Below are 27060 nucleotides of genomic sequence, written 5' to 3' on the forward strand. Positions count from 1 at the left end.
CACCAGGGAGATACAAAATTCTAGTTTTCTGATGGAGGCAAAATGGCAACCAAAGCATAGAATCTCTCTTGGGCTGCGTTTACCAAGCTCAGAAGTTGCATTAACACAGTAAATCTTGACACTCCATCTCTGTAGTCAGATCACTCCCTATGCAATAAACCCAGATCCATTGTCACCATTACTATCATTCTCAAGGAAGAAACTGCCTCCTGCAACCATGGATTACTGTATTTGCATTAACTGTTCCACAGCTGTGGTTCGCACAAAAATGATTATGGAGTTAAAAACAAGGATTTTTTTAAAAAAACCTACTCAGAAAACCAAAACTATTTATTCCAGTATGCCCTACAGGCTACATCAACAATCCAGTTAAAAATATTGATCAATGTAATTAGAATATTACAATTGACCGGTGTGATCAGGACACATTCAATGAGGGTACAAATTTACCTTGGATTCAGTCTCTCAAATTTCCTGCTGTGAATGCAGTACACCCTTGAGTTACTCCTCCACCTTCCTCACCAGATTACACAGGCAAAATGTCCTTTTTTCTGAGTCCCTATGTAATTGGATGTCCCTTCCAATGAATCAGGGTATCAGTTGTGATCTTTATAAAACAATTTACCAGGATATCCTCAAGCAATACCAAAAAGACACTTCCATTTAAAGGCTGTGATAGAAAGATATTCTACAGTGCAACATCTACCACTGACCCACCATTACCTTCTCGCCTTCTTCCATTAGCCTATAATACAGATAGTTGCCAAGCATCCAAACTGAATTCAAACAGTTCCAAAAATAAAAAAAATAATTTGGAGGGGGCACAGGGAGAGTTTAATTACCATAATGGCCTGCATTTTTGTTTTCCTCTTCTTTCCTCTCAATTGCTACAGGCAAGAATGAAACAGTCTGCCATTTGATGTAGTTTAGGAATATGTACACAGCATTTTACTATTGATTTTCCAAACCTAGCACTTAACAGAGCGCTGTAAAGCCGTATCTCTATATTAAACAGCTGCATTCCAAACTTGCAACATTTAAGCAGTTCAAAGCTATCATAAAACTGTGTGTGCCCTTTCTCTGAATTTCTGCCATCACAGAAGACCAGAGTGCCAAATTAGAAGGTTGTTGATGACCCCCTCCCATGATATCCTTTCCCATACCACCAGAGCTGTTTTAAGGGAGCAAAAAGAGAAACTCATCATATTTTAATTTTGAGGAAGAAGTCATCAAGGGACAAAATATTCAGGGGATAAAAAGGTCAGTGCTGCAGCTCACTCAGGGTGAGAGGAGACGGACTGCAAAAGCTTCTGGAGAAGGATGCGGGGCAGGGGGGAGGAAGTTATCTACACAGTGCATTAGTACACACCAGCTAGGGTGTAAATTCTAGCAGGCAATAGCGTATCACATACTAACTGTCCATATGGACTCTATTGGCACACACTAAAAATTCCCTAGCGCACTTTCCCTTAGTGCACACCAGCAGGGTTCACACGGACAGTTAATGTATGACACACTAATGCGCACTAGAATTTACACCCCAGCTGATGTGCACTAACACACCCAGAGAGAATAAATATAGAAGGTAAATACGGAGAAAGAGAATGCAGTCTGTATTCAAAAACTGTCACTTTTTGAAATCTGGCCTTGAGTAGCTTGCCCAAAGTCACAAAGGAAGCCTGTGGGAGAGCTGAGAATGGAACCCATCTCCAGCTCCCAGTCCTGTGTTTTATACATTCTCTTCCCTGAAATTCCAGGCTCAATTTATCAAGCTCATTATAGATTCCAAGCCACCATGAGAAAGACCAACAGGGACAAGCTCAAAAGCTTGTCTCTCTCCTCACCAACAGAAGTTGGTCCAATAAGACAGTGGTTCTCAACCAGGGATACACGTACCCCTGGGGGTATGCAGAGGTCTTCCAGGGGGTACATCAACTCATCTACATATTTGCCTAGTTTTACAACAGGCTACACAAAAAGCACTAGCGAAGTCAGTACAAACTAAAATTTCCTACAGACAATGACTTGTTTACATTTCAGTATACAGAGCAGTATAAGTACAATATTTATATTCCAATTGATTTATTTTATAATGATACGGTAAAAGTTAGAAAGTGAGCAATTCTTCAGAAACAGTGTGCTGTGACACTTTTGTATTTTTAGGTCTGATTTTGTAAGCAAGTAGTTTTTAAGTGAAGTAATTTTGGGGTATGCAAGACAAATCAGACTCCTGACAGGAATACAGTAGTCTGGAAAGGTTGAGAGCCACTGCAATAAGAGATATTTACCCTCACTCCAACATCCTGCGACCAACATAGGTATAACAGCACTGCATAGAGCAGGGACAGTCAGGAACAGCAGCCTAACACTTCCTTCTGCCAACCTCAGTCAAGTACTTTCCACTCTAGTTACTGATTTTAGCCCTTCACAACCTCTAGTCTCCCTCAACCTATCCACTATCCCCTGAACTTTCTCCCATACCCTTTGTTAGGGCATATATGAATCAGATATTTCAAAAACTCAATAGGTCCAACTTATAAAGTATTTCTCCCTCTGAATCGAAGAGACCTCACCCAAATGCGCTAGAAAAGTGTTACCCATTTTCAGCACAAGGTTAGTCATTATCAAATCTGTCTCACATTTACAGAGTAAAATGCATCATAGCTGAAATGCTTTAACGAATGTCAAAGAGGTAATACAAAAGAACTTATAATGTTACTGTTCCACAGGCAGTTTCATGCCCCACTCTCAATATCCAAGAATGATGTGATAATCAAGCATACATAAATCAGAAAGCTAGCTAAAATCAATTAACAAATTGCTTAATTGTTTGCCCAGAGCAGCAACTATTGACAATGGATGTCACTGAACAGTTTCCCTCCTTCTCTTCCACTACAGCCTCAGAATACGGGCATACGGCATCCCCTATCACATTTGCTTTTTCTGAGACTAGCAGCAGCAATTGATTCCTTCATCCCTGGTGCTTCTCTATGGTGAAATTTAGTAGCCCCTTTCTACCTGCTCATCCCATTTCCTGAAAAAGTCTTCCTCCCTTTGATTCACAAATATGTAAACAAACAAACACACACCACAAGGAACATCATCAGCATCATGCTTTATAAAGCACGTACCTCATCTGCAGCCTCGAAAGGCACATTTAACTGTTCAACAATGACATTTAACATCATGAGCCAAAAGAATAAAGGATAAACAAGATTTCTAACAATCCTAGTAGGAAGAGAGACTTTGTAATTTTTTAAGGTTTATGGTAGGAAAGAGTCTTTCTGCTTTTCTATAACCCCGAGTCACTGAAAATGTGTTTCATCTGTGTTGCCTGGTCAGCCTAAGAACTTGCCTCTGTGATCCATCAGAGCTGCCTCAGAATGAGGTATCAGGATCTCCGGGTAAGATACTCTGGTGCTTTGTATGGTAGACAGAAAACAGAAAAACATGTTCTTACAAAAGCTTCACTATACTTGGGGAAGGTATATTAATTCTCAAACTCTTCAGTTATCTCAGCGGTATTTTTAAAAACAGTAACATGCCTTCACAGGGTTTTATTTTTATATACACCTCTAGCACAATGGCTTAGTTTATGGTCTAAGCAATAGACTTCCTCATACTAAGTATGTGCTCTACTCGGTTTACCTGTCCAGGAGGATCACAGATCAGATTAAGGTAGACTCTCACTATACAGTCTAGCCATACCTCACACAGACATAGTAAAGGGCAACCTTAAACATTCAGATATTCTCCAAGCATTCACACACACCCCAGGATCCTAAGTCTACATCATCCCACAAGCTAGCACACTATGATCAGATCCAAAACTGGCACTTCACATAAGTAAGAGTCATGGCCAACAAGCAGTCCATGCGAGCAGAGGAAATAATAGCGACTAAGCCTAGGCAACTTTACAATATTTCAAAGTCCTTCATCTTCCAAAATACTTCACTGGGACACCCATTTTGGATGTTCCTCAGAAGTCTTCATTCAAGTTGGCTATGCCAGATGCTATAAGATACTTGGTTCAGAGCTCCCAGAACACACGGATATCCCCACAGTTGTATAAATGTACTGTCTGTAGTTCACAGAACCAACGCAAGGGCAAAGTGAACCAACCAACCAATGATTTCATGCAAGCAGTTTCTCATTTCCCTTTCTCACCATAGGCACTCCTAAACTGAGAACAAAATAACTATAGGAAGCTTTAAGAAGACGTAGAATTCATTTAACATGAGTTACATTGTTTATTATTTTCATTTAATGTCGCCGCATATTAATTTCAGTAACTTGCAACAGTAAAAGTATTATATGCTTGTGGGACTGAGATAATTTTAGATAAATGAGAACAGGTTATAGATTATTCCTATCTTTTTGTAACATTAGTAAAGCCTGATACTGTTCAGGCTGCATCTTACCTTTTCATTGTAGAAAGGGGCAAGGAGGAGTCCTGATTGCTCCCTCTTGTATAACCTGCATGCAGGGCCGGCTCTAGGCACCAGCAAAACAAGCTGGTGCTTGGGGCAGCACATTTTTAGAGGCGGCATGGCCGGCGCCAGAATGCCGCCCCTAAAAATATGCCCCGGCCGCCCTAGCTCACCTCCGCTGTTGCCACTCGGGCACCGCTGCTCCCCCTCCCTCCCAGGCTCTCAAGCCTGGGGAGGCGGGGCCGGGGGGTGGGGTAAGAAAAAAACGGGGGGAGGGCGGCCAAAACTGTTTCTGTTTGGGGCGGCAAAAATCCTAGAGCCGTCCCTGCCTGCATGCACACCGTTAATGGAAGTTACACCTGTGTATCAGTGGCACAGTAGCCCTGCCTGATCTTGGAATTTTCACATGGAGATTTCATTAATGCTATTTCAAAATGCAGAAAGTACAGGCCAGTCTTTTTAAAAATATTCTAAAATTTTGTTTTCAGGTTCAAAGCAGCATATGGTAAGGCACCCCATATAATACAGTCAAGTCTCTAGCATGCAAACTAAAGTAATTCAGAAAAACTTCAGTGGTTTAAGTGTGGTTCTGCATTTTCAGGTTCCACATATTGCACAATAATTTTCATATCAAGTACAAATGTATTTTCTAGCGGCTAGGTCTTTAAACTCACATGGGACATGAGAATCAAACTATGTTCTTTCTGGTTTATGCATTGTCACCGCTCACATAGGCCTGGTCTACACACAGGGGCATGATTATCTACCAAAGCAGTTATATCGGTACAACACTGGACACAATTATTTGGTAAATCCTCGCTTAACGTTGTAGTTATATTATTGAATAATGCAACTTTAAGTGAAACGATGTTAAGTAAATCAATTTTCCCATAAGAATTAATGTAAATGGGGGGTGGGAGAGGGGTTAGGTTCCAGGGAACTTTTTTTTGCCAGATAAAAGACATTATATATACATATACAGTATAATTTTTAAACAATTTAATACTGTGCTGAGCAATGATGATTGTGAAGCTTGGTTAGGCAGTAGAGTCAGAGGGTGGATAGTCCAGCTGCTCCTCTTGCTGTTCTTTCCAAAGTGCTGGGGGATGCTGACCCACGGGGCCACCGGTGGGCGGGAGGCGCTGCGGGAGTGAGTGGAGGGGAGCTGCCGGCTCAACCTGGTTCCAAGCCCCCACGGCCAAACAACATTATAAGCAAACATTGCAGAACTTTAAATTAGTATGTTCTCTAATAGATCAGTGACATAATGACGAAACAACGTTAACCAGGATGACGTGAAGTGAGGAGTTACTGTATTGGTATAAAGGTGCCATATACCAATATACATTATTTCCCTTCCCTTCCAGGTACAAGTGATACCAGTATAAGCACCTTTCTACTGATGTAACTGCATACACAGTAGGGCAGTGAACAATCATATATATAAAGTTGCACAAAGTGTGTGCATGTGTATGTGGACAAGCCCAAAGCTTCTGCAGGTCAAATACTGCCCAAGTGACATCTGTGCAACACTTCTGTATTCAAAAATTTGCCCTCAATTAAATGCAGAAAAGCCTTTTGCTTTCTGTGGGGTGGCACAGGTAACAGGGTTCAGTTTGAAAATAATTCCAAGTCTCCCTGCAACTGGAATTTACAATTCTGTCAGTAATGTGTGAGCCAACAAAAGAATTCAGTTAGCTCTCTCAGAGCTGTGCCACCTCTACAGGAAATATGGTAGTAAATTTTCCTCATCATTAAAGTGAAACTTGAATACACACAAGGTGCCACTTTTTACATAGCATCTTTTCAGTGTAGACTGACACTAACATCGTGTCGCCTCAGGGATAGTAGTCTCATTTCCCCACCCCTTTCCATACAGTTTAAACCCCATTCCTACTCCCCAAAAAAAAAGATTGAGCGAGATCTACATTATAATTACTCAATTAAGAAAATAAGACAGTGTTTCTATGTTGTGGTTGTTCCTTCTTAGCTGTTACATTGATTAGAGTAAAGAAGCTTGCTAATTTTTTCCACCATTCTTCGACCAATCAGTATTCAACTTCCCAAAGCTCTGTGATCTAATTCTACACAAAGGCTTAATAAGGTTTAGACCCTTAATACAATTAGTAATATAGCTCACAAATTAACCAGTCCATTAACACTCCAGCAAAGACAATTCCAGAGAAACACCAGCCAATATGAGGATTAAGAGGAAATCTTCTGCTCTCAAAAAGGAGCGTAAGCTTGAACGCTGCAATAGATTGCTCCCTCTATTGCACAGGCAGATATGAATATCTTTACAATTAAAGAATATTGTGAAGCAATATTTTCCTCCTGTTACTCTACTTACCATTTAATGATGGGAAACATTAACAGTTTGGATTATACTGCATGGAAACTGGAAACTCCCAAGGCCATCTATCAAAGCAACGGCTTGAACTGGCCAAAATACATATTGTAAAAAGGTCTCTTTCAAATTAAACAGCAATATGGAATGTATTACTAACGGACGTAACAATCAGTTTTAAAAAGGCATACTACTAACACAGACCAAAGTAACCTAAGAGGTTTTAGCCTTAAAAGAAATCCAATTGTAATATTGCAAAAATAAATACATAAATAAAAACTAAGTAACAATTTTTTAATTGTCTGTATATAAAATTTATTATACATTTTCAAAAGTAAGTAGTAGGTATGTCCACCTTAGATTTTTCACCAGCCTCTCTGTGAAAAAATAAAGTTACATTAAAAATCCCATTTTATAGAGCCCACAATGGCCACCTCTACCAAAGACAGATATTACTTAACACCACTTTAGTCCTCAGAAATCAATTCTGACTGAATTTTCAATGCAGATTGAGAAGGGTGGAAAATATTGATCACTTGGTTCCCAGGCAGCTAAGACTCCAAATGTGGATGTCCAAAAAATGTAGCTGTCCCAATTTTCAGGCTGTGTTATCATCCTCACAAGTTTGTTAGAATGAAATAGTATTGTTGCTGTGATTGTCTAGAGATATTTTTCTGCATTACACATGCTTTGTTTAGAATTATTGTGAGCATTCCTCATTGTTTTATTCTCTTTATAGTGTGTCTGACTCTCACTCGAGTCTTATGTGCTTAGTTTTGTGCTTGCTTTAGTATCCATTAAAAATGCCACTACCACCAATCTTGAGTTTGCACGTCAGTCGATTGTCAGTATGTCAGTTTATTTCACGTTCAAGTGAAAATAATAATAAAATGCATCCCTACCAATAATGTCCATAGATTGTGTCATACATTACAGTAAATAGTCTAGTGCTCCACTAGTGCTGCCTGCTGGTGGGTTTCAGTGTTCACTTGGGCTGTGTTCCTTTCAAGCAATTAAAAGAACTAGCACAACGGGATCCTGGTCTAGGACTAGAGCCCCTCGTTTATAGGGGAATAATAAAGAATAAGAATACGGTCTTGCACCTGCATCAGATCCTTGCATGTGCTTGTTTTGTTTTGATTTAAGTTCACAGTAGAAAAACCATGCTGTATCACTGTGGTATTACTCGATAGAACATTATTTTCACTAGGGATACTAGGGTAACCAAGTATCACTTACTTGGCGGTACTGTCAGGCGTTCCTGCAGTCACTGGACTCTCACACTCAGAAGGATGTGACACCTTTACAGCCTTCCTGCAGTTCCTCCCATTTGCCAGAGGCTAAATGTAGCTCAGAGCACCAGCACTGAAGGCATAGGGGATTGCCTCTTCTATTTTCATTGCTATCTTGACTCACATTCAAACAAGCTTGAGAAGGAGGAAGCAGCACAAATGACTTGCTGCACAGTGGCAAAGATCAGAAGGGAACAGACTGAGGGAATGGGAGCTAGGGGAGATAGGAAACACACTGAGCTGCACACAACTTGGCATTTACACAGTAGATTCTTAAAAGATGGCCTGCTGGCTAACAGCTATGTTAAATGTACATGTTATTTGCTGGGGATTAGATGGTATTAAAGCACACTTTTAGAAGCAACCCTCGCTCCACCCCCCACAAAACCACTGTACAGTGCTGTAGTAGATTGCTATAATGGTCAATTCTTTCTTTTGTTGCTAGACCACTATGTCGAGTCAAAGCATTGAAATCACAAGAATGGGGGTTTCTGGTGAATCTGGCATCCATTTGTTTAATGACAGCTTAACGTATATAGATCTGATTTTTCTGTAGCTTTGCCACTGAAGATCCAGAAATCTGTACTCCTTCAAATTCAGAGACATAAGGGCCGGGATTAAATTTTACTGCTGTGAGTTCCAGAAGAGTACTTCCTAGTTTTTAAAAAGCCTCAAACATCAAGAGGCTTCAGTCACAATGGTGATTTAAACCCGTCTTAAAATATAATGTGTGACACTGAGCTCCATAATGCTTTATGGAAATATGCTTATGAATGTATATATGACATAACTGGAATATGTTTTAACCTACATATGCCATGCAACATATCTCTGCAAAGGTTAGGATATACTGAATATACTGCATGCATGTATCATTTTTATATTCGAAGTTATGAATATTGGCTGTGTACTTGTTTGATTTTAAGTAGCCTTAGTAAGGCATTTGGTCAGCTTCTTAAGAAAGGAATTTGCAAGTTAAGTGGCCAATCAAGAAACACTTAATGGACAATGGAACCTTGGAAGACTCCAATCCACATAAGAAGTCTACCTGGAGGCGTTCAAGGAAGCATGTGAACAATGGCTGCCACCTGTAAAGTTCTGAGTCATGCATGGACATGTGACTTGCCCACGTGACTCCAAAACTCCAGCTTGCAGAGAGAGAGAGAGAGAGAGAGAGAGAGAGAGGAGAGGGTCTCCACCCACAAAAGAAAGTTTACTTAAGCCCCCTGGGAGACCCCTCCATTTTGTCTTCAGCTGGCTCAAAAGGTAACCTCTCCACCCCCAAAGGATACCTGAAAGAAACCAGAACAAAGCACAGTAACCACAGGAGTTTGAGTGATTGCTGGACCCAGACTAGAAGGAGGCTAGTCTGTAAAAGAAACTTATTGGAACATCTCTGAGGGTGAGATTTCATCTGTAATCATTTTCTTACTGTATTAGGTTTAGACTTGCATGTTTTATTTTATTTTGCTTGGTAATTCACTCTGTTCTGTCTGTTATCACTTGAAACCACTTAAATCCTACTTTTATATTTAATAAAATCACTTTTTACTTATTAATTAACCCAGAGTATGTATTAATACCTGGGGGAGGGAGGGGGCAAACAGCTGGACATCTCTCTCTATCAGTGTTACAAAGGGCAAACAATTTATACAGGGTAGAACGGATTTATTTGGGATTTGGGCCCCATTGGGAGCTTGGCATCTGAGCGTTGGAGACAGGAACACTTCTTAAGCTGTTTTCAGTTAAGCCTGCAGCTTTTGGGGGATGCACCTATCTACACCTATCTCATAGAACTAGAAGGGACCTTGAAAGGTCATTGAGTCCAACCCCCTGCCTTCACTAGCAGGACCAAGTACTGATTTTGCCCCAAATCCCTAAGTGGCCCCCTTGAGGACTGAACTCACAACCCTGGGTTTAGCAGGCCAATGCCCAAACCACTGAGCTATCCCTCCCCCCTCAGAGTTGGGTCTGTGTTTGTAGCAGGCTAGTATGTCTGGCTCCAACCAGGCAGGGTACTGAAGTCTCAAGGTGCCAAGGAAAACGGGCTCAGAGGTAGTCTCAGCACATCAGCTGGCAGTTCACAAGGGGTTTCTGTGATCCAACCCATCACACAATGTATCAACAAATATGCCTGTGTCAATCTCCTTAACAACATCCCTAACTCAGGCTCCATCCGCTACTGACTCAGTTTCTGCAATGTGTTCCAGGCAATGATTGACAAGCAAATAATAGTTTTAGGCCATTGCCTTCAGTGTTCTGACCTAACAAGTAATGCAGCAGACATGGCTGACACCTCCAAAATAGCTCAGAGTGAGCACCAGAAGAAGTTTGTAGATGCCCTCATCTTTTCAGACTTAGAAACAAATGAAAAAGTTTTTCAAAATAAAACGCAGTGCTTGTCTATACAGAGACATCCAGGAAAATGAATCTGAATTAAAGGTGTGAATTTGAAGTGGACTGGTTAAACTGCATTAAACCCTGGTGTGAGGAACACTTAAATCAGAATTAAAGTGGCCTTTATTCAGTTTAGTTTAATTCTGGAAGTTAATTCAGACAGTAGTGATCATCCCAGTGCAGAAGAAATTGAGGCGCAAAGTGTAAATGATGGAAGTCCTATTACAAAGGAATTAGCAGGAATTAGCAGAGATTTACCTGAAGATAAGGAATGGCAATGTGAAGAAAGTGATGGAGAATCCTTCTCAGCCCCAACAGCCACTATTCTCTCTGACTGGCCCACTAAATACTGCTGTGCCTGATGTCAAGACAGTCTGCCCTAGTCTCCCCTATTGCCCTTGTCTAGCAGGCAGGAAAGCCAATATATTACTCACCCAGATCACACTTCTATTAGTCCTGGGCTTCTAGATAGAGGCAGATTAGGGGTTTCTAGGGCCCTGGTCCGGGCCAAGTGGGGGCCCCACCCCACCCCTTCCACCTACAGTCCGCACTCCGCCAGCACTCCTGCCAGGGAAATGGGGTCAGCGTGCAGGGTTTGCCCCACCCCTGCGGCCCGGCACTCCTGCCGGGGAGTGGAGTCGGGATGTGGAGGCTTCCCGTTCCCTGGCAGGAGCACTGGGCGGGCACAGTAGGGGAAGCCCTCATGCCCCAGCCCCGCTCCCTGGCAGGAGCACCAGGCAGGCAAGTGGAGTAGGTCGGGACACAGAGGCACCCATTTTTCCAGGGGTCCCAAATTGGCTAATCCACCACTGCTTCTAGACCTCAGGATGTTTCAATGTACAGTATATTTATTTTAAAGGACTTACCTTTTCTTAAAGACACCGTAGTGTAAATCAAAGCAAGGACTAACGTCTTCAAAATCCAAAACTGAAAACGTCGGCCTAATCTACATAAAGCCTTTATTGCCCTAGGTATACATATGCAACGCTCAATGACAGTATTGAAAGTAAAAACAAATGAAACCTCTCAGGGACCTTGTATGCCATCCTCAATCCATGTCCTATACTGTCCCCATAAACAGAGTACAGTCGTATCATACAATTTATGGCACTAAACTTCTTGTTTTCAACTTTTCATTTTTAAATAAATACTTGCTCATTTTTTGTTTGTTAATTTAAAAAGACATCGGGGCGGACCTGCTTGTTAACCATTAGCAGGAACCTCCCTAACCAATAGTTTTAAAAGTGCAAGCAACCTTGTGTTTTGTCTTCTGGGACAGTGCTGAAAAGAATGCATGCCACAGAGAGGATATTCTTGAGATACATAAAAAGGGGCATCAACAGCAGAACTCCTTACAGCAGGATTAGTCAATAAGAGGACTGCAGGCCAAATCCTGACCACCAACTACTGTTGAATGGACCCTGAACTCTATTTACTTATTGTTACCATTATTGTTTCTATTAATTATTATTATTTCCCCTGGAGTCTGGACCTTGATGAAGAAATTTGAACCTTGACAACAAAAAATTTGACTACCCCTGCCTTACAGTTATCCTTAGAAGACACCATTAAATCCATCTTCTGTAATGAAAGGCTGGCTTGTGTTTTAGTAACCACTGCTGAAGGAGAAGTCAAAGGGAAAATGCAGTTCAAATGGGACAGCTGAAAGCCCCTTTTTTTCTGAAATCTACTGGAAAAAAAAAAAACAGTAAGTAGGCTGTCATAACTATAAAGGGAAGGGTGTAACAGCTGTCCTGTGTACAGTACTATAAAATCCCTCCTGGCCAGAAACTCCAAAATCCTTTTCCCTGGAAATGGTTAAGAAGCTCAGGTAACCTGGCTGGCATCTGACCCAAAGGGCCAATAAGGGGACAAGATACTTTCAAATTTTGGGGGGCGGGGGGGAAGGCTTTTGTTTGTGCTCTTTGTTTGGGAGTCGTTCGCTCTTGGAACTGAGAGGAACCAGACATCAATCCAGATGTCCACATCTTTTTAAACAAGTCTCTCCTATTTCAAACTTGTAAGTAAATAGCCAGGCAAGGTGTGTTAGTTTTCCTTTGTTTTCTCAACTTGTAAATGTACCTTTTACTAGAGTGTTTATCTCTGTTTGCTGTACTTTAAACCTAAGGCTAGAGGAAGGTCCTCTAAGCTCTTTAAGTTTAATTACCCTGTAAAGTTATTTTCCATACTGATTTTACAGAAATAATTTTACCCTTTTCTTTAATTAAAAGCCTTCTTTTTAAGAACCTAATTGATTTTTCCTTGTTTTTAAATAAAAGGGGGTTAAATCTGTATTCACCAGGAGTTGGTGAAAGGAAGGAGGGGGGATGGTTAATTTCTCCTTGTTTTAAGATCCCAGGGGGGTTGGAACTGTATTCACAGGAGTTGGTGGGAGAAGGAAGGGAAATGGTTCATTTCTCCCTGCTTTAAGATCCAAGGGGTTTGAATCTGTATTCACCAGGAAATTGGCAAAAAGTTTCCCTGGGTAGCCTTGAGAAGGGAATTAGCTTTTTGGGAATGGTGGCAGTGGACCAAAGCTAAGCTGGTAGTTAAGCTTAGAAGTTTTCATGCAGGCCCCCACATTTGTACCTTAAAGTTCAGAGTGGGGAAGCAGCCTTAACATAGGCAAAGGGGAAAAAGAACTAGATTAATTCTCAAATGTTAGAGGGTATCTACTGAATATTTTAGTTCCTACATACGTCAGAGTCAGTCTGTCCTTCTTCTATTTCCTATTTCCCCATACATAAGTACAAAATTTCTAGGATTGCTTAAGAATTCTGAGAAATCCTGGACCCACTGAAGCCAATAGCCAAACTCCCATTGTCTTTATGGAGCCAGGATTTCACATTATATCTTAAACTATAAAACAAGAGGGATTATATAATTTATCATGCAGCACTTCAAATTTCCAAAAAAAACACCTCTAGTAAAAAAAAAAAAAAAAAAAAAAAAACTTTTTAATACTGTATTTTTGTGTTTATTTTGATGGTAACATCAAGGTAACCATAATTTAAATTATACATATACGTACGTACACACACACACACACACACACCCCGCAAGTCCAAGGTGAAAGAAATAACCTTGCACAAATATTTTCTCTCTATTTCGCAAGCACTCTATAAACAGACTGTAGAGTTGCTGGTGAGTGTTGTGCTTCTGGCCTTTTTAAATTTATTTTATTTTTAATGTGTCAGAGGACAGAGGAGGAAATGGGTAATATTGAAATCTGTATTTTGGAATGAAGCAAAGCTGCAGGTAAGAGGATGGAACGGACATTGCAACCAGATATAAAAAGTGGCCTATCAACCTTTATAATATTCCATACTTCTTAAGTTTGCCACCAAATTGTGCTATCAGCTCTGAACTGCACTTCATTAAAATTGGAAGCAGCCACGCATCTGAGAGTAGCATGCTGCCCTGAGCCCACTTAAAGAACTCCCACTGACATCAGTGGGAGTACTAATGCAGATGGAGGACAGTATGTATCTTGACGAGATGGCATCAACTTCTGCATTTAAATCATCATCAGCCAGCATTCTGCCTTTCTCCAGTATTGAATATCTTTTTTCCATATGGTAAATCCTGAAAAACAGCCGGTTTGATCTTAAGATAATGGTTTACACCAAAACTCTAAGATGTATTCATACAATCGTCTGAAATTAGTGATTGTGGGTTTATTTTGTGATAACAAACGAATACAAACCACAGTAGAATAATTTATAGGGATCAGCTCACTTAGATGTTCAGATGGATGACTTAAACAAGTAAAACCACCACCAAAAAAATTCCAAAAAACCCAAAATGCTTTCAGCTATATCAAGGGAAATGCAAAATATTGACTTAAGGGAAAACATGAACCAGGCACTGTTTCTAGAAGACCTGGGTCTCTAAACCAGGGTATGGATTACAATGATTTATAAAGTATAGAAATATTATTGTATTAGAAATTGAAATTAATTATTCAGTCAAAGCCAATCAGATTCTAAGGCCAGAAGGAACCATTGTGATTATCTAGTCCAGGGGTCGGCAACGTTCGGCATGCGGCTCACCAGGGTAAGCACCCTAGCGGGCCGGGCCAGTTTATTTACCTGCTGACACGGCAGGTTCGGCTGATCGCGGCCCCCACTGGCTGCGGTTCGCCATCCCGGGCCAATGGGGGCAGTGGGAAGCAGCGGCCAGCACATCCCTCGGCCCGCGCCGCTTCCCGCCGCCCCCATTGGCCCGGGACGGCGAACCGCGGCGAGTGGGGGCCGCGATCGGCCAAACCTGCCGTGTCAGCAGGTAAATAAACTGGCCCAGCCCGCTAGGGTGCTTACCCTAGCGAGCCGCGTGCTGAACGTTTCCGACCCCTGATCTAGTCTGACCTCCTGTATAGCACAGGCCTTAGAACTTCCCCCAAAATAATTCCTAGAACATCTTTTTAGAAAACCATCCAATCTTGATTAAAAAAAATGGTCAGTGAAGAAAAATCCACCACAATCCTTGGTAAATGGTTAATTACTCTCATCATTAATAATTCACACCTTATGTGGAGTCTGAATTTGTCTAGCTTCAACTTCCAGATCCACTGGATCATGTTTTACCTTTCTCTGCTAGACTGAAGTGCCCATTATTAAATATTTGTTCCCCATGTAGATACTTATGGACTGTAATCCAGGGCTTTGGAGCAGAGCCCAGAGCTGGAGCACGGACCAGTAGGTTTTTGCCCGGAGCTGGAGTGGAGCCAGAGCAGAGCAATTCAAAAATTTGATTGCTCCAAATCCTTGCTGTAATCAAGTCACCCCTTAACTTTCTCTTTGTTAAGCTATTTAGATTGAGCTCCTTGGGTCTCTCACTGTGAGACATGTTTTCTAATCCGTTAATCATTCTCGTGGCTCTTCTCTGAACCCTCTCCAATTTATAAATACCCTTCTTGAATTGTGGATACCAGAACCGATAATTCCAGTAATGATCACACCAATGCCAAATATAGGATAAAATATCCTCTCTACTCCAGTCAAGATTCCCCTGTTTATGCATCCCAAGATAACATCTTTTGGTCCCAGCATCACACTGGGAGTTCATGGTCAGATGATTATCCAGCACAACCCCCAAATCTTTTTCAGAGTCACTGCTTCCCAGGATAAAATCCCCCATCCTGCAAGTATGGCCTACATTCTTTGTCCCTAACATTTAGCCATATTAAAACATATATTGTTTGCTTGCGCTCAGTTTACCAAACGATCTGGATCGCTCTGAGTCAGTGACCTAGCCTCTTCATTATTTACCACTGGCTGATACACAAGACCAGATCCATGATAAATATCACAGGGCAGAATACTTTATAAATTCCGTTATTCTCTTGGGGTGCATAAGTACGCTGAAACTCTCCGACTTTTTCCTATTTTTATTTAAAGGGTAGAATTTTACCCTAAAATCAGCATGACTGCAAATGGTTATTATAAATAAGGAATCTATGTAAGTATAGTTACAGCACAAAGTTTCAAAAGGTCTTTAAAGTCAAATCCATTCTCTCCATTTTTTTTAATAAATGGAAAGAATTATATTAATTAGTAATTTAGGGACATTTTCCAAAGCATCTAAGGACTTTAGAAGCACAAGTCCCGTAGGAAGTCTCCCTCTTAATAAATATGGTACAAATTGCTCATAAATAATAACCATATGTATTATATTTCATATAGGAGTACATTAAGAGATAAAGCAATTGGTAGGAGAAATTACACCGAAATAGATGGCTAGGGTGATGAAACAAGTAATTAGATATTACTTAGTTGAAAGCAAAAATACATGTCATGCTATTGCCTTACAAAAGAATGTCATAAAGGATAGTTATAATAAGAATAGCTGCATACTGCAGAAAAAAATACCTCAGGTAGCTACAGCTTGTGGTGCTGCATATTAGGACACCCAAGTTCAGAAACAGAGTCCAAATGTGTGCAGAAAATAAGGCTCTTAAGGAGGACATTGTTTTCATGGCTTTCTACACATTAATCATTAACATTATCACACAATGCCACATGCAAAAAAAACAACCAACTGCTACTATGTAAAGCTGTTACAAAACAAAGTTTTGACTAATCCTCAAGACTATTTTATATACTAAGAAAAAGACAAGGCCTGTACAAAATTAAGAAAATAAAAATATGTAAAAAGTATAATAAAAACATTTCAAGGCATGTTTTCTAGCTGTTATTTAATACTTTTATATAAAAGACGGTTCGGCAACCTTTCAGAAGTGGTGTGCTGAGTCTTCATTTATTCACTCTAATTTAAGGTTTCGCGTGCCAGTAATACATTTTAACGTTTTTAGAAGGTCTCTTTCTATAAATCTATAATATATAACTAAACTATTGTTGTTATGTAAAGTAAATAAGGTTTTTACAATGTTTAAGAAGCTTCATTTAAAATTAAAATGCAGAGCCCCCTGGACTGGTGTCCAGGACGTGGGCAGTGTGAGTGCCACTGAAAATCAGCTCGCATGCCGCCTTCGGCACACATGCCATAGGTTGCCTACCCCTGATATAAGAGATCTTTTATACACTCCCTCCCCTCCCCCTCAGTGGATCTCACCAATTCCTTAACAAAGCTCTGGAAATCTCACATTTCCCCCCTCCCCCCCAACCTCATAACTCTAATTCTACTGTCTGTAGAACTCCCCTTTAACATGACCATTATTTTGTCTCAGTAAACCAGGACATCACTCCTTAATTTGCAAAGGGTCACTGCAGAGTAACAGACACTATTTCCGATTCCCTGCAGCTAACAGATACTCAAGTTCCTTAAAGCTCTTAAATATTCTTTTGGATTTGCTCTACTATTAGCCTTAGAAATGTCAATAAATAATCCTTTACATAGACAGGAGAAAAAATATACATATTTCTCTCTACATTTTTTGTAGCACAGTACAGGCAGGGATTTACCCATGTGATTCTTAGTAAACTTAATGGAACTCACATGACTAAAACCCCATACAACACTCAATATTCACCCCACAGCCATTCCAAAATCAATTTAGAATTCAATTGTCAGGACATCAACCTTTTTTTTTTTTTTTTTTTTTAAAAAGTAACTTTGAGCAAATACTTAAACTGTTATTGAAGATGGATTTATGAATCTATCCAGAGGCATAAAATGTAACCTTACAATACTTCCCTGGCATACATGTAAGACATTCTTGTCAGTTACTACTTCTACATTTAAGCCACTAGCAAATATTAGCACTTTTTTGTAATCTGATTATAGGCACTGCATTTACTACACAGGCATATTCATTTCCCATTCTCTGCTTTCTGTTGAAACAAATGCTGAATATCACTAGAACATACTCCAAGAAAGCTGCCTTTTTGCAAAATTAACCAACAGCTAACCTGTTTAACCTCAAACCTGTGCTAGCAAATTTCTGTCAAATCAGAGTTTTATATGGTTACAAAGACACTGTATTCTACACTTCGAGCTAGCTCAGAAAACCCAGTTTACAATCCTTCATCTTTCTTTGCTTGGAGAAAGTGGATTTAGAGATGCAGCTACACCTAGTGATCAGCAACAGATCACAGCAGGCAAAACACTACAACTAAAAACCACCAGTAATTTTGCATGGGTGAAATCAGAAAAGGGAGCGGGGAAAAACTGAAAATAATGGGGTGGGAGAAGTAAAACAGTCGAATTATTATTATTAACATGAATTATTTTTAAAAAGGAATCCAAACTTGTCAGAAAGATTTTGTCCTTAACATTTGCATTGGTAAGGTTACACTATCAGTGAACTGAAAAAGAAAAAAAAAAAAAAAAAAAAATCAAGGTTTAATTTTATTATAACAGTACACAAATAGCTTACCATGGATAGAATTTTCAAAGCTATATACACCTCTATCTTGATATAGAGCTGTCCTCGGGAGCCAAAAAAAATCTTACCCTGTTATAGGTGAAACCGCATTATATCGAACTTGCTTTGATCCACCAGAGTGCGCAGCCCCGCCCCCCCGGAGCACTACTTTACCACGTTCTATCCGAATTCGTGTTATATCGGGTCTCGTTATACAGGGGTAGAGGTGTATCTTTTAAACTGTTTAGTGCTAATGTCACATTTAGGAAGTCTCATAGTTCTAGATGTTTGTCATTACCCAAGGCAAGATTATTAAAACATCAAATGAGTATTTTGGAAAATAGCCCCTAAATTAAAAAAAAAAAAAAAAAAAAAAACACACCTCTCTCAAATGATTCATTAATATAAAATTACAAGTGATTTAGAGGACTGGTTTATGGGCCCTGATCCCACTGACTTCAATAGGCTTTAGATCCGGTCCATGGAATCAAATCCATGCCAGTTATCTTCAGAAGCGTGCTCAGTGGTTTATGTGAAGTGAGCTGACTGTCTCAGTCCAATTTCTAGTGAGCAGGGCAGGTGCACGCATCACAACTGGTTGGCACACTTATCCATTATCCCCGATGAGGACTGAATACGCATGGAAAATGAACTACCTTCAATACATCCCAGTAATGTAATTTGACCCTGACTTGGAAGAGGTGTGAAGAAGTTTACTCAATTCACCCTGCACATATTCTGTGGGTAGACAGAGGATTCAGTCCCTATTGCTGTCAATCCAGCAGCTTCCATGAGCATTAAAAAAATACTATTTTCAAAAATATTATATCCTGCTAGATTGTTTCAAGAAACTGTAATTTTTGTTCCCATGGATTCTGATGATTCAATTGTGAGACCAAAGAGACATTGTAGGAATTTTTCAGTGTCATAACCTCCTTGTAATATCCTGTAAGGTATACTTTCTCCCATTTATTATCATAATAATACCACCATCTTAATCAATGACTTAATAGAAAAGCTTTAATTTTTAATAAGTAACACAAAAAACTTAGACTGATGTGGTTTTATTATTAACTTATGATAGGCGCACAAGGTCAGAATAGCAATAATGGTTAGAAAAATATGAACACTATTTTTGTAGAAATACCTCTTTCACATAAAACATTAAAGCTTAATACCTAAATAATTATTTAATATGAAACATCACAAGCATTGTTTCAGTTTACAGGGAAGCAAAAGATGTGTTTATATCACTCGAGATCAGTTGTTTATGATTTCAATTTTTTTTTTAAATAATTATGCACTTAAGGCCTGATCCATCAAATTTTTACATACATTTGCAACTTTACTCACATGAGTAGCCACATTGAAATCAATGAGATAACTCAGGAGTCACATGTGTAAATGATAACAGCAGCAGGACCTTAGATTGCAATGGCTTTGGTTTGGTTTACTGAGGCCTGGTCTACGCTACAAACCTTTGCAGGCATAGCTGTGTTGGCCAGGGTGTAGGTAGTGAGACGTGATCTTTGAATGACATAGCTGAACTAGCAGAAACCCCTAGTGTAGACACGGTTATACTGATAGAACTACACTTTTGCTGGTATAGCTTATTTCACCTCTAAGGAATGGGAAGAGGGGTAGGTGGGCACTGGACTAGAATAAGTTATACTGGCAGAAGTGCAATTTTGCCAGTGTAAGCTGCATCCAAAGCAGAAGCGCTGTACAGGTCTAGTATACTAGTAAAGCCTTCCAAGTGTAGGCCTGGCCTGATTTACGAAAGCAAAAAACAAACTTAAATCAGGTTAATGTTCTATCAACATCTACATATTTCACTGTACCAGAATTTTCATTTCAGCTAAGAGAGCACCTATGGATCTGAGTATAACTTCCTTCTTTTCAGTGACCAAACATCAGTACTATCCCTATGAAGTTTAAAGCCCAGTGAGTCAACTGTTGCCTTATAAAAGTGCTGATTACTGTGTGTTGTTGCAGATTTTATTGTGAAAAAAAATGAGATTCCTATTTACGTAGTCCCTGCCCAAAGAAATGAAAATGTGATATGCAAGGCAATAATTTCCAATTTTTGTAAGGCACTTTATTTCAAGTTATTTTCCTCATAACCAGTGTTAGTACTGGCACCAAATAAGTTACCCCTGACCTACTTACACGCACCTTTCAGCCAGACTTCTTGTTGTTGTTGTTTAAAATTGCAGTTGGACTCATCAGACAGAGGTGAAAAAACAATTATGGGTAAAAAATTAGTTGACATACAACTTTACAGTCAATTTCTACAACAATAACAAAAAACCTGTACAATCTAATAATAGGCCTCTCTCTAGGACAAGCTTGGGTTATAAGCAAAAAGCACCAATTTTAGAAGGATGTGTGTATTTAAGTTTATGAGAAACGTGATGCTTTTATAAAAATGCATAGATTTTGAATTCTATTACATGTCTCTACCTTCAATTTCAGTTAAGCATTTTTATATTTGACAGAGCTCATGATGTCTAGACCTTTCATTTTATATAAAAGGTGACATTTAGGCTTACAACATCCTTTGTAACTCTACAGCTTGCATCATATTTTTGTTTGACCTATATCATTTTCAGAAATAGTTTGATTTCTAAAATTACAAAAGTTTGTAAACACCGAGAGGTAGGATTATTGTGGTTTATATGAAATCCTAATTTGAATTCACAGTATTTCTTTTTTCGTCTCTTTGGTAGATTACTCAGACTAGAAAAAACAATATTCTTATAGGGCCATTAAATACACAGTCAAACTAAAATGAAGAAGAAAACCCTGTTAAATTATTAAGGGAAGTAATTATTTTAAAAATTAAAGTGCTTCTCAAAAAAAAAAAAAAAAAAAAAAGACTACTGTAAGGACTAATACACCATTTACATCATGCTTTTGAATAACAATCCTAGGTTGTTTGTTTGTTTTTAACTGCTCCAAATAACCAATGTTTTCTTTTTAAATCAGATATCTTCATTATTGTTTCCTGAGTTTTAGTTCTTACGATCATTTCCATCTTGAATTGATGAACCTAGAATTTCAGATTCATCAATTAAGACCGCCACAGAAAACCCCATTTTTATTAACTGTTAAGCTAATTTCAGAAGATTACTTGAAAGCTTCAAGACTTTAAATAACAAAAAGATTTGCTTTTTCCTGGCGATTAGTTCCCAGATAAGAAGATGAACACTGAAGAAGACATAAGAACAAACTTCTGTACAAATAAGTCAGTACAAAAATAAAGATGAAAGAATAACTAACAAAGATTACTTTTCCAGTCCATTGCTATTCTTTGCTTAAAAGATTGTTGCTTTGGTTTTTTAATAACGTGACCACATAGTTCACTTTTGTGCCAGGAGATAGGCAACTACACAACTCATAGACAAACTGTACTGTAATGTATCATCAATGGGACTGATGCATCAAGCTTTTAACAAAAATAACAGCAACCATTTTTTCCCAGGGCATACAAAGAGCAAAAATAACGCCCAGACACTTTTTATGGTGCAGTATATCACAATGGAAAAAATCATCAGTTTTGTTCTTAGTAAGTGTATGGTAATTAATGCATTACCTTTACATAGACACAAAAAATAATCATATAGAGTAGGCCAAATTCTGTGTTCAGTTATATCCACTGGCCCATTAAGCTTAAAAAAAAAAAAGTTTCATGCAACACTCCAAAACCCAGCCAGTTCATCTATACATAGGACATTAAAGCAACATAAAGACATTTCTGAATAGTTTGCGTTCCACATCACAATCTTCTTCTTAGCATGTGGTAATGTAAACTAATACTATAACCAAGAGCAACAATAATAAGACGAAGGCAGGACTGTACTGAAGCAAGATGAACAGCACTTAAATTTTGACCCTAATGCAAGTATTAACACATCCTTGCATTCAACTAAATTAAAAATCCAACAAAAGGATAGCTGCCCTAGTTTAACTTTAAACAAACTGTAATAAGCCCATGCAGGTATGGAGCACATTATGGAGTTATCTTAATAAAGAAAGACTTGTTGTCAACATTTACTTGGTCCTGTCTCAGCTCAGGGAGCTGGACTGGACCTCTTGAGGTCCCTTCCAGTCCTACACTTCTATGATTCTATGAAGTCCGAACACTACATTTCCATCATTAATGGAGTTATAGCACTAATATACATGAGTTCAGTTCTACAACTCACTGCTGAGGATAGCCTCATCCTAACAAGATTACTGGAAGAGATATCCTCCTAAAGCAATCCTCAGGAACATTTCTCTCCCCCCCCCCACTAATGAACCCTCCGGCTTATCTGCAAATGTTCAAAAGAAATTTGAGAAAAAACAGCCTGAATATATAGTGTCCTGGAAATGTATCACTGAACCAGAATAAGTTTATTTTTAAAAAATCCTTTAAGCACAAAACTTGGCTGTACTATGGGCTGCATGCAAGCAACATGTAACATACAAAATACGAACCACCCAGCAACCTCAGAAATAAGTCAAGCAGAGAGTACTACTCCCCACCAGAAAGCACATTTAGCATGAAGTGAAGGCCAGATGTCTTAGCTGCACTAATTTCAAGTTAAAAAAAAAAAAGAAAAAAAGAAAACTGATGTTACTCATTTGTGCTAAATAAATCTACAAAACTGTTTCACAACCCAACTTTCCCCCCAGAATTATAGGTTTCTTTAATACACATTTTAAAATATATGATGGATTTTGTTATGGATGAGTGAGGAAAAAACACAGACCAATGATGTTGAAGGGTAAACCTAAAATTGCAATTAAAAACAAAAAAGGGCATGCATCTGTAGGAGTTATTTTCTGGAGCTGCACCGTGTGTGTAAAAACCTAGAATGTCTAGGACACGCAGTTTTCCCCCTTTCCTAGGGTTTTCAATATAGGCTGAAGACTCTTCTGTGTTTTTAAAAGGGGCCGTCCCCTGCTTTTTAGACTGATCAACCGCTGTCACTGCACAATCGCACTTAAACGTAGTGCTAATTTTTAGAGTTAATAATAATGAAGCTTCAGCTTTGATGACGGGACAAACTGATGGGAGAGAAGGAAGAAGAGCGATCGGAGGGGGCTGGGGGAGCGCGCTGCTGGGAAGCTGCTATTGCCCGTCTATCCGTTGTTTTCTGGAGGTAGGGGGCGGCTCTCAGACCTGCCTGGTGGAAACCAAAAGTTCTCTTTCTCCCAAATTTTCAGCGACTGCTCGGCTCTCCATTCCAACTCCAACCCACTCCACAAGCAAGCCCTGCCCGCCTCTCTCCCGGCCCGGCCCCAGCCCAGCCGGCTGCCAGCATTCCGCTAAGCGCAGCGTGCTGCACCCTTGCTTGTCACCTTGTAGCACTCGTGCCCGGCCAGGATGTGCCCAGGAAGAGACACAGCCCGTTTGCACTCTGCTCACCCCCCTCCGCCTCCAAGTAAGTCCGGGCCGCAGGAAACTTGGAGAGACTCCAAGGAAAAGAAGATCCCCCAGTAATAAAATAATGTAAACCCTCCCCCCGCGAGCCCGCGACTCTGCTCCCCTGCGCCTCTAGGTGCGGTGCGCCGCGGGGGCTCCGTCCCGCTTGACTCCAAACAACTCAGCGCCTTCCCCTCTCTGTCCTCCACCGGGGCACGAAGCGGCCGGTCTAACGGGACCGGTCGGCGCTGAGCTCCCCTCCTCCACCTCTCTTGGTTCCCGGGGCTGGGCTCGCGTCCACCACCGCTCCTAGGCTCACACCCCGCGGGCAAACCAGCTCCCTACCGCAGCCTCCCAGCCAGCGGGACGCTGAGGGGGAGGGGGTCGCAAGGGGAGGCTCCTCTTACCTGTGAAGGGCTCCGCTCCAGCTGCCAGCAAAAGTCCAGCCCAAGTCAGCAGGCAAGTTCCAACTTTCCCCATGTCTCCCCCGCTCCGCGCGCGGCTCCGCGAGGTGCAAAGCCGCTGGGCGCTCGCAGGCGCCCCACTCCCACCCATCCGGCTCCCGGGGACAGGCTGGAGTCGGGCGGGGTGCGGCGGCGGGGAGGGGCTGGCTCTGGGGCGCTGTTTTCCTGTTTCGGGGGAAGGGGGGGTTGCAGAGCCGCCTCCCCGTCCTGCCGCTGCCCTCGCCTAGGAGTCCCGTCCCCGCCTCCTCCAGCCCGCCGCTCTCCGTCCTGTTGCGCAGCCCCAGCCTCGGCGCCCAGCGCTTCGCTCGCCTCCCTCTCTGCCTCGCGGTGCCCCCGGCAGGCGGGCTAAAGACAGCGCCGAAGTCACGCCCAGCCGCCAGCACCGCCGCCGTCGCCGCCTGGCCCCCGCTAGAGGGCGAGTGCCGCCCGGGCTGCAGCTCCGGGGCTGGGCGGCGAGCTGAGCGGCTGCAGGGGGGAGAGGAAAACGCGGGGGGGTTTCCCCCTTCCCCAAAGCCGGGTTGGGCGCTGTGCGCCTGGGTGCCCGGCAGGAAGGCTTGAAAAGTTCTCCTCAGCTGGGGGATTGGGAAGCCCGCGGTTCAGCACGGCCCCAAACCCTCGTTAACTCGCATCTCGGCTGCCACTCGCCAGGGCAGCCGCGGCCCCGTCCAGGGAAAAGTGCGGAGAGGTTCGTTCCTCTTAACGCCCCAGCGGAAGACAGATGCGAATGATTAATACAGCGTAACACACCACGAGCCGGGGACACATCCCACACGGTAGTTAATCCGCACTCCCTTGCCGTGCTGCGCAGTTTCTTTGAAGCTCTGGCCCTTTGACAGCTGAGCCAGTCTCCACCTTCCCACATGCACTGGCCCGGTGTTATTCCGAGGCACCAAAAGCTCGGGGCGGGGGGGGGGAAGCGACCACAACTAGTGGGGTTTTTTTTAAAACGGAGATCCTGGCACAGGAAAAAGTGGTTCCAGGCCACTCATTTTTATGTAAAAATAGGAAAACTGCAAATATGAATGCCAGCAAAGAGTCCTTCTCAAAAAGAAATTAAAATGTCTTAAATATGTTTTAATGTACTAAAATGCCAGGCTGTAAACATTTTTTTAAATGTAGGCTGCTGCTAAAACTCTAATCCTACAACCATTTCTGCTGCTGCTTTACTTTAGTGGGTATTATTATTAATATTTAAATGACCATCGCACCTAGGAACCCTAGTCATGGACCAGCATCATGAGCGATGCTGTACAAAACACAGCACAAAAAGACCTTTCTTGCCCCTAGGAGCTAAGTTTCATAGAAGTGGGCTGTAGTCCACGAAAGCTTATGCTCTAATAAATTTGTTAGTCTCTAAGGTGCCACAAGTACTCCTGTTCTTCTATTAACTTCAGTGTGACTACGGATGAGAGTAAAATTAAGCATGTGCTTGCTTAAGTGTTTGCAAGATTGGGTACTATTAAAAGTGAAATAATTTTTAAAATTCAATTTACCAGTCAGTATTCATTCTCTATTTCTTGCATATCTCTCAGCTTTGACAATGAAAATCTGGTTATTTTGTTTATAGTCAGTTTCACTTTCCCTGATGTATTATTTAGGTTTCAAACATTGCACAGGAGATGTTTGATTAAATACAAATGTTTTTAAATTTTTTTTTATTGTGGAAACATGTTTATTGGTCCTAGTTTTTATAGAAGCTTTATTTTTATACAAAATTTAAATGTGCCAAATTTAAATTCACACAGATTCTTTAAGGTTCCATGGTTAAGCATTAAAAAGTAAAAAAAAAATGCCACAAAGGTTTAGCCAGCAAACATATATGTATAATTTTACTCACACTTAGACTTGATTTCACTGTCACTTACATGCAAATTAGCAGGGTTGGCCCTGGTTGCAGATGAAGCCTTAATTCTGTCACCTTGTGTATTGCAGGTTACAATATATTTTAGTTACATGTTCATGTAATATTGACTATATTATACAGTTTTGTCTACAAGTTTGTGTAGTTGTGCTACCTTGCATTTTTCCCATTCTCTTATACATAAACTAATTTAATTGTCACAATTAATGGCTCAGTATATCGTTATTGAAAAATTTCTTGTCCAATACATTCCCTAGGTAGCATTTAAGATTTTAGGGGAAGAGGCAGTTAACTGAAAAACTGTCACAAGGCAGCAGAATAACATTAATTGTATCAAGTTCCTGGCATGTGAGTGTTTAACTGAATTCTGAGTGTTTTCTTCACTTATTTGTATGGAATTTCCTAGCTTTTAAAAAATAAGACAGTTCATTCCTGAAAACTTTGATGTTTGGCTGGTTCTGAGCAAATTGGCAATAACACATGTAGCTTCTATAATTTGGACTATTTGTCTAGACACCACTGTTCTTCTCACCCACCTGTCCTACTTAGTTTAGGAGTTGTGCAAAAAAGATCCTGTCTGTTCTGAGCTCCAAAAGCTAAACAGCTCTAATATCATAAACCCCAAAGAAAAGGCTTCTTTTGAAAACGTTGGCCTTGTTTCCATATGTATTTTGATTTGTGTATATAGCTATTGAAAACAACAAGACATTTCTACGCAAAGAAGTTCTTTAAGTTAAAGTTAAATTCACTCAAAATGCATTTGCTATCAACCGAATCACTAAAATCCAGGAAATCACCTGTTAATCCAATCTCTCATCTACACTGACCTAAACTTGCATTCATCACCACTTTAATTTCATAATACTCAAGCACACTTATATGCCTCCTTTCTACAGCAAACTCCCTGTCTGGGTGGATAAAAATTGACTTTGATATATAAAAAATCTTTTAAATTTAAACTGGACTTTTAAAATTTCATTTAAGTACATTGTGTTTTTTTAAATTAAATTGGAAACTGTGACAACCTATGC

At 40.5% G+C, this 27060-nt stretch overlaps 1 protein-coding gene across 12 annotated transcripts in view; it reads right to left on the bottom strand.

Moving 5' to 3' along the window:
* The window catches only part of PTPRM (protein tyrosine phosphatase receptor type M), a 690156-nt gene extending 665685 nt beyond the window's left edge, over positions 1 to 24471 (bottom strand). For 3 of the 12 annotated variants that reach the window (XM_034762639.1, XM_034762643.1, XM_034762637.1), the window contains exon 1: positions 24112 to 24469. In XM_034762639.1, the coding sequence (XP_034618530.1) occupies positions 24112 to 24259 (148 nt within the window). In that variant the 5' untranslated portion in view covers positions 24260 to 24469. Of the gene's footprint in view, positions 1 to 24111 lie in introns of all 12 variants that reach the window. The other 9 variants (XM_034762644.1, XM_034762642.1, XM_034762640.1 and 6 more) reach the window with 4 other exon arrangements.
* Positions 24472 to 27060: the final 2589 nt, after the last annotated feature.

This window comes from Trachemys scripta, chromosome 2 (assembly GCF_013100865.1).
Source record: "Trachemys scripta elegans isolate TJP31775 chromosome 2, CAS_Tse_1.0, whole genome shotgun sequence".
In the NCBI taxonomy this organism is placed as follows: domain Eukaryota; kingdom Metazoa; phylum Chordata; order Testudines; family Emydidae; genus Trachemys; species Trachemys scripta.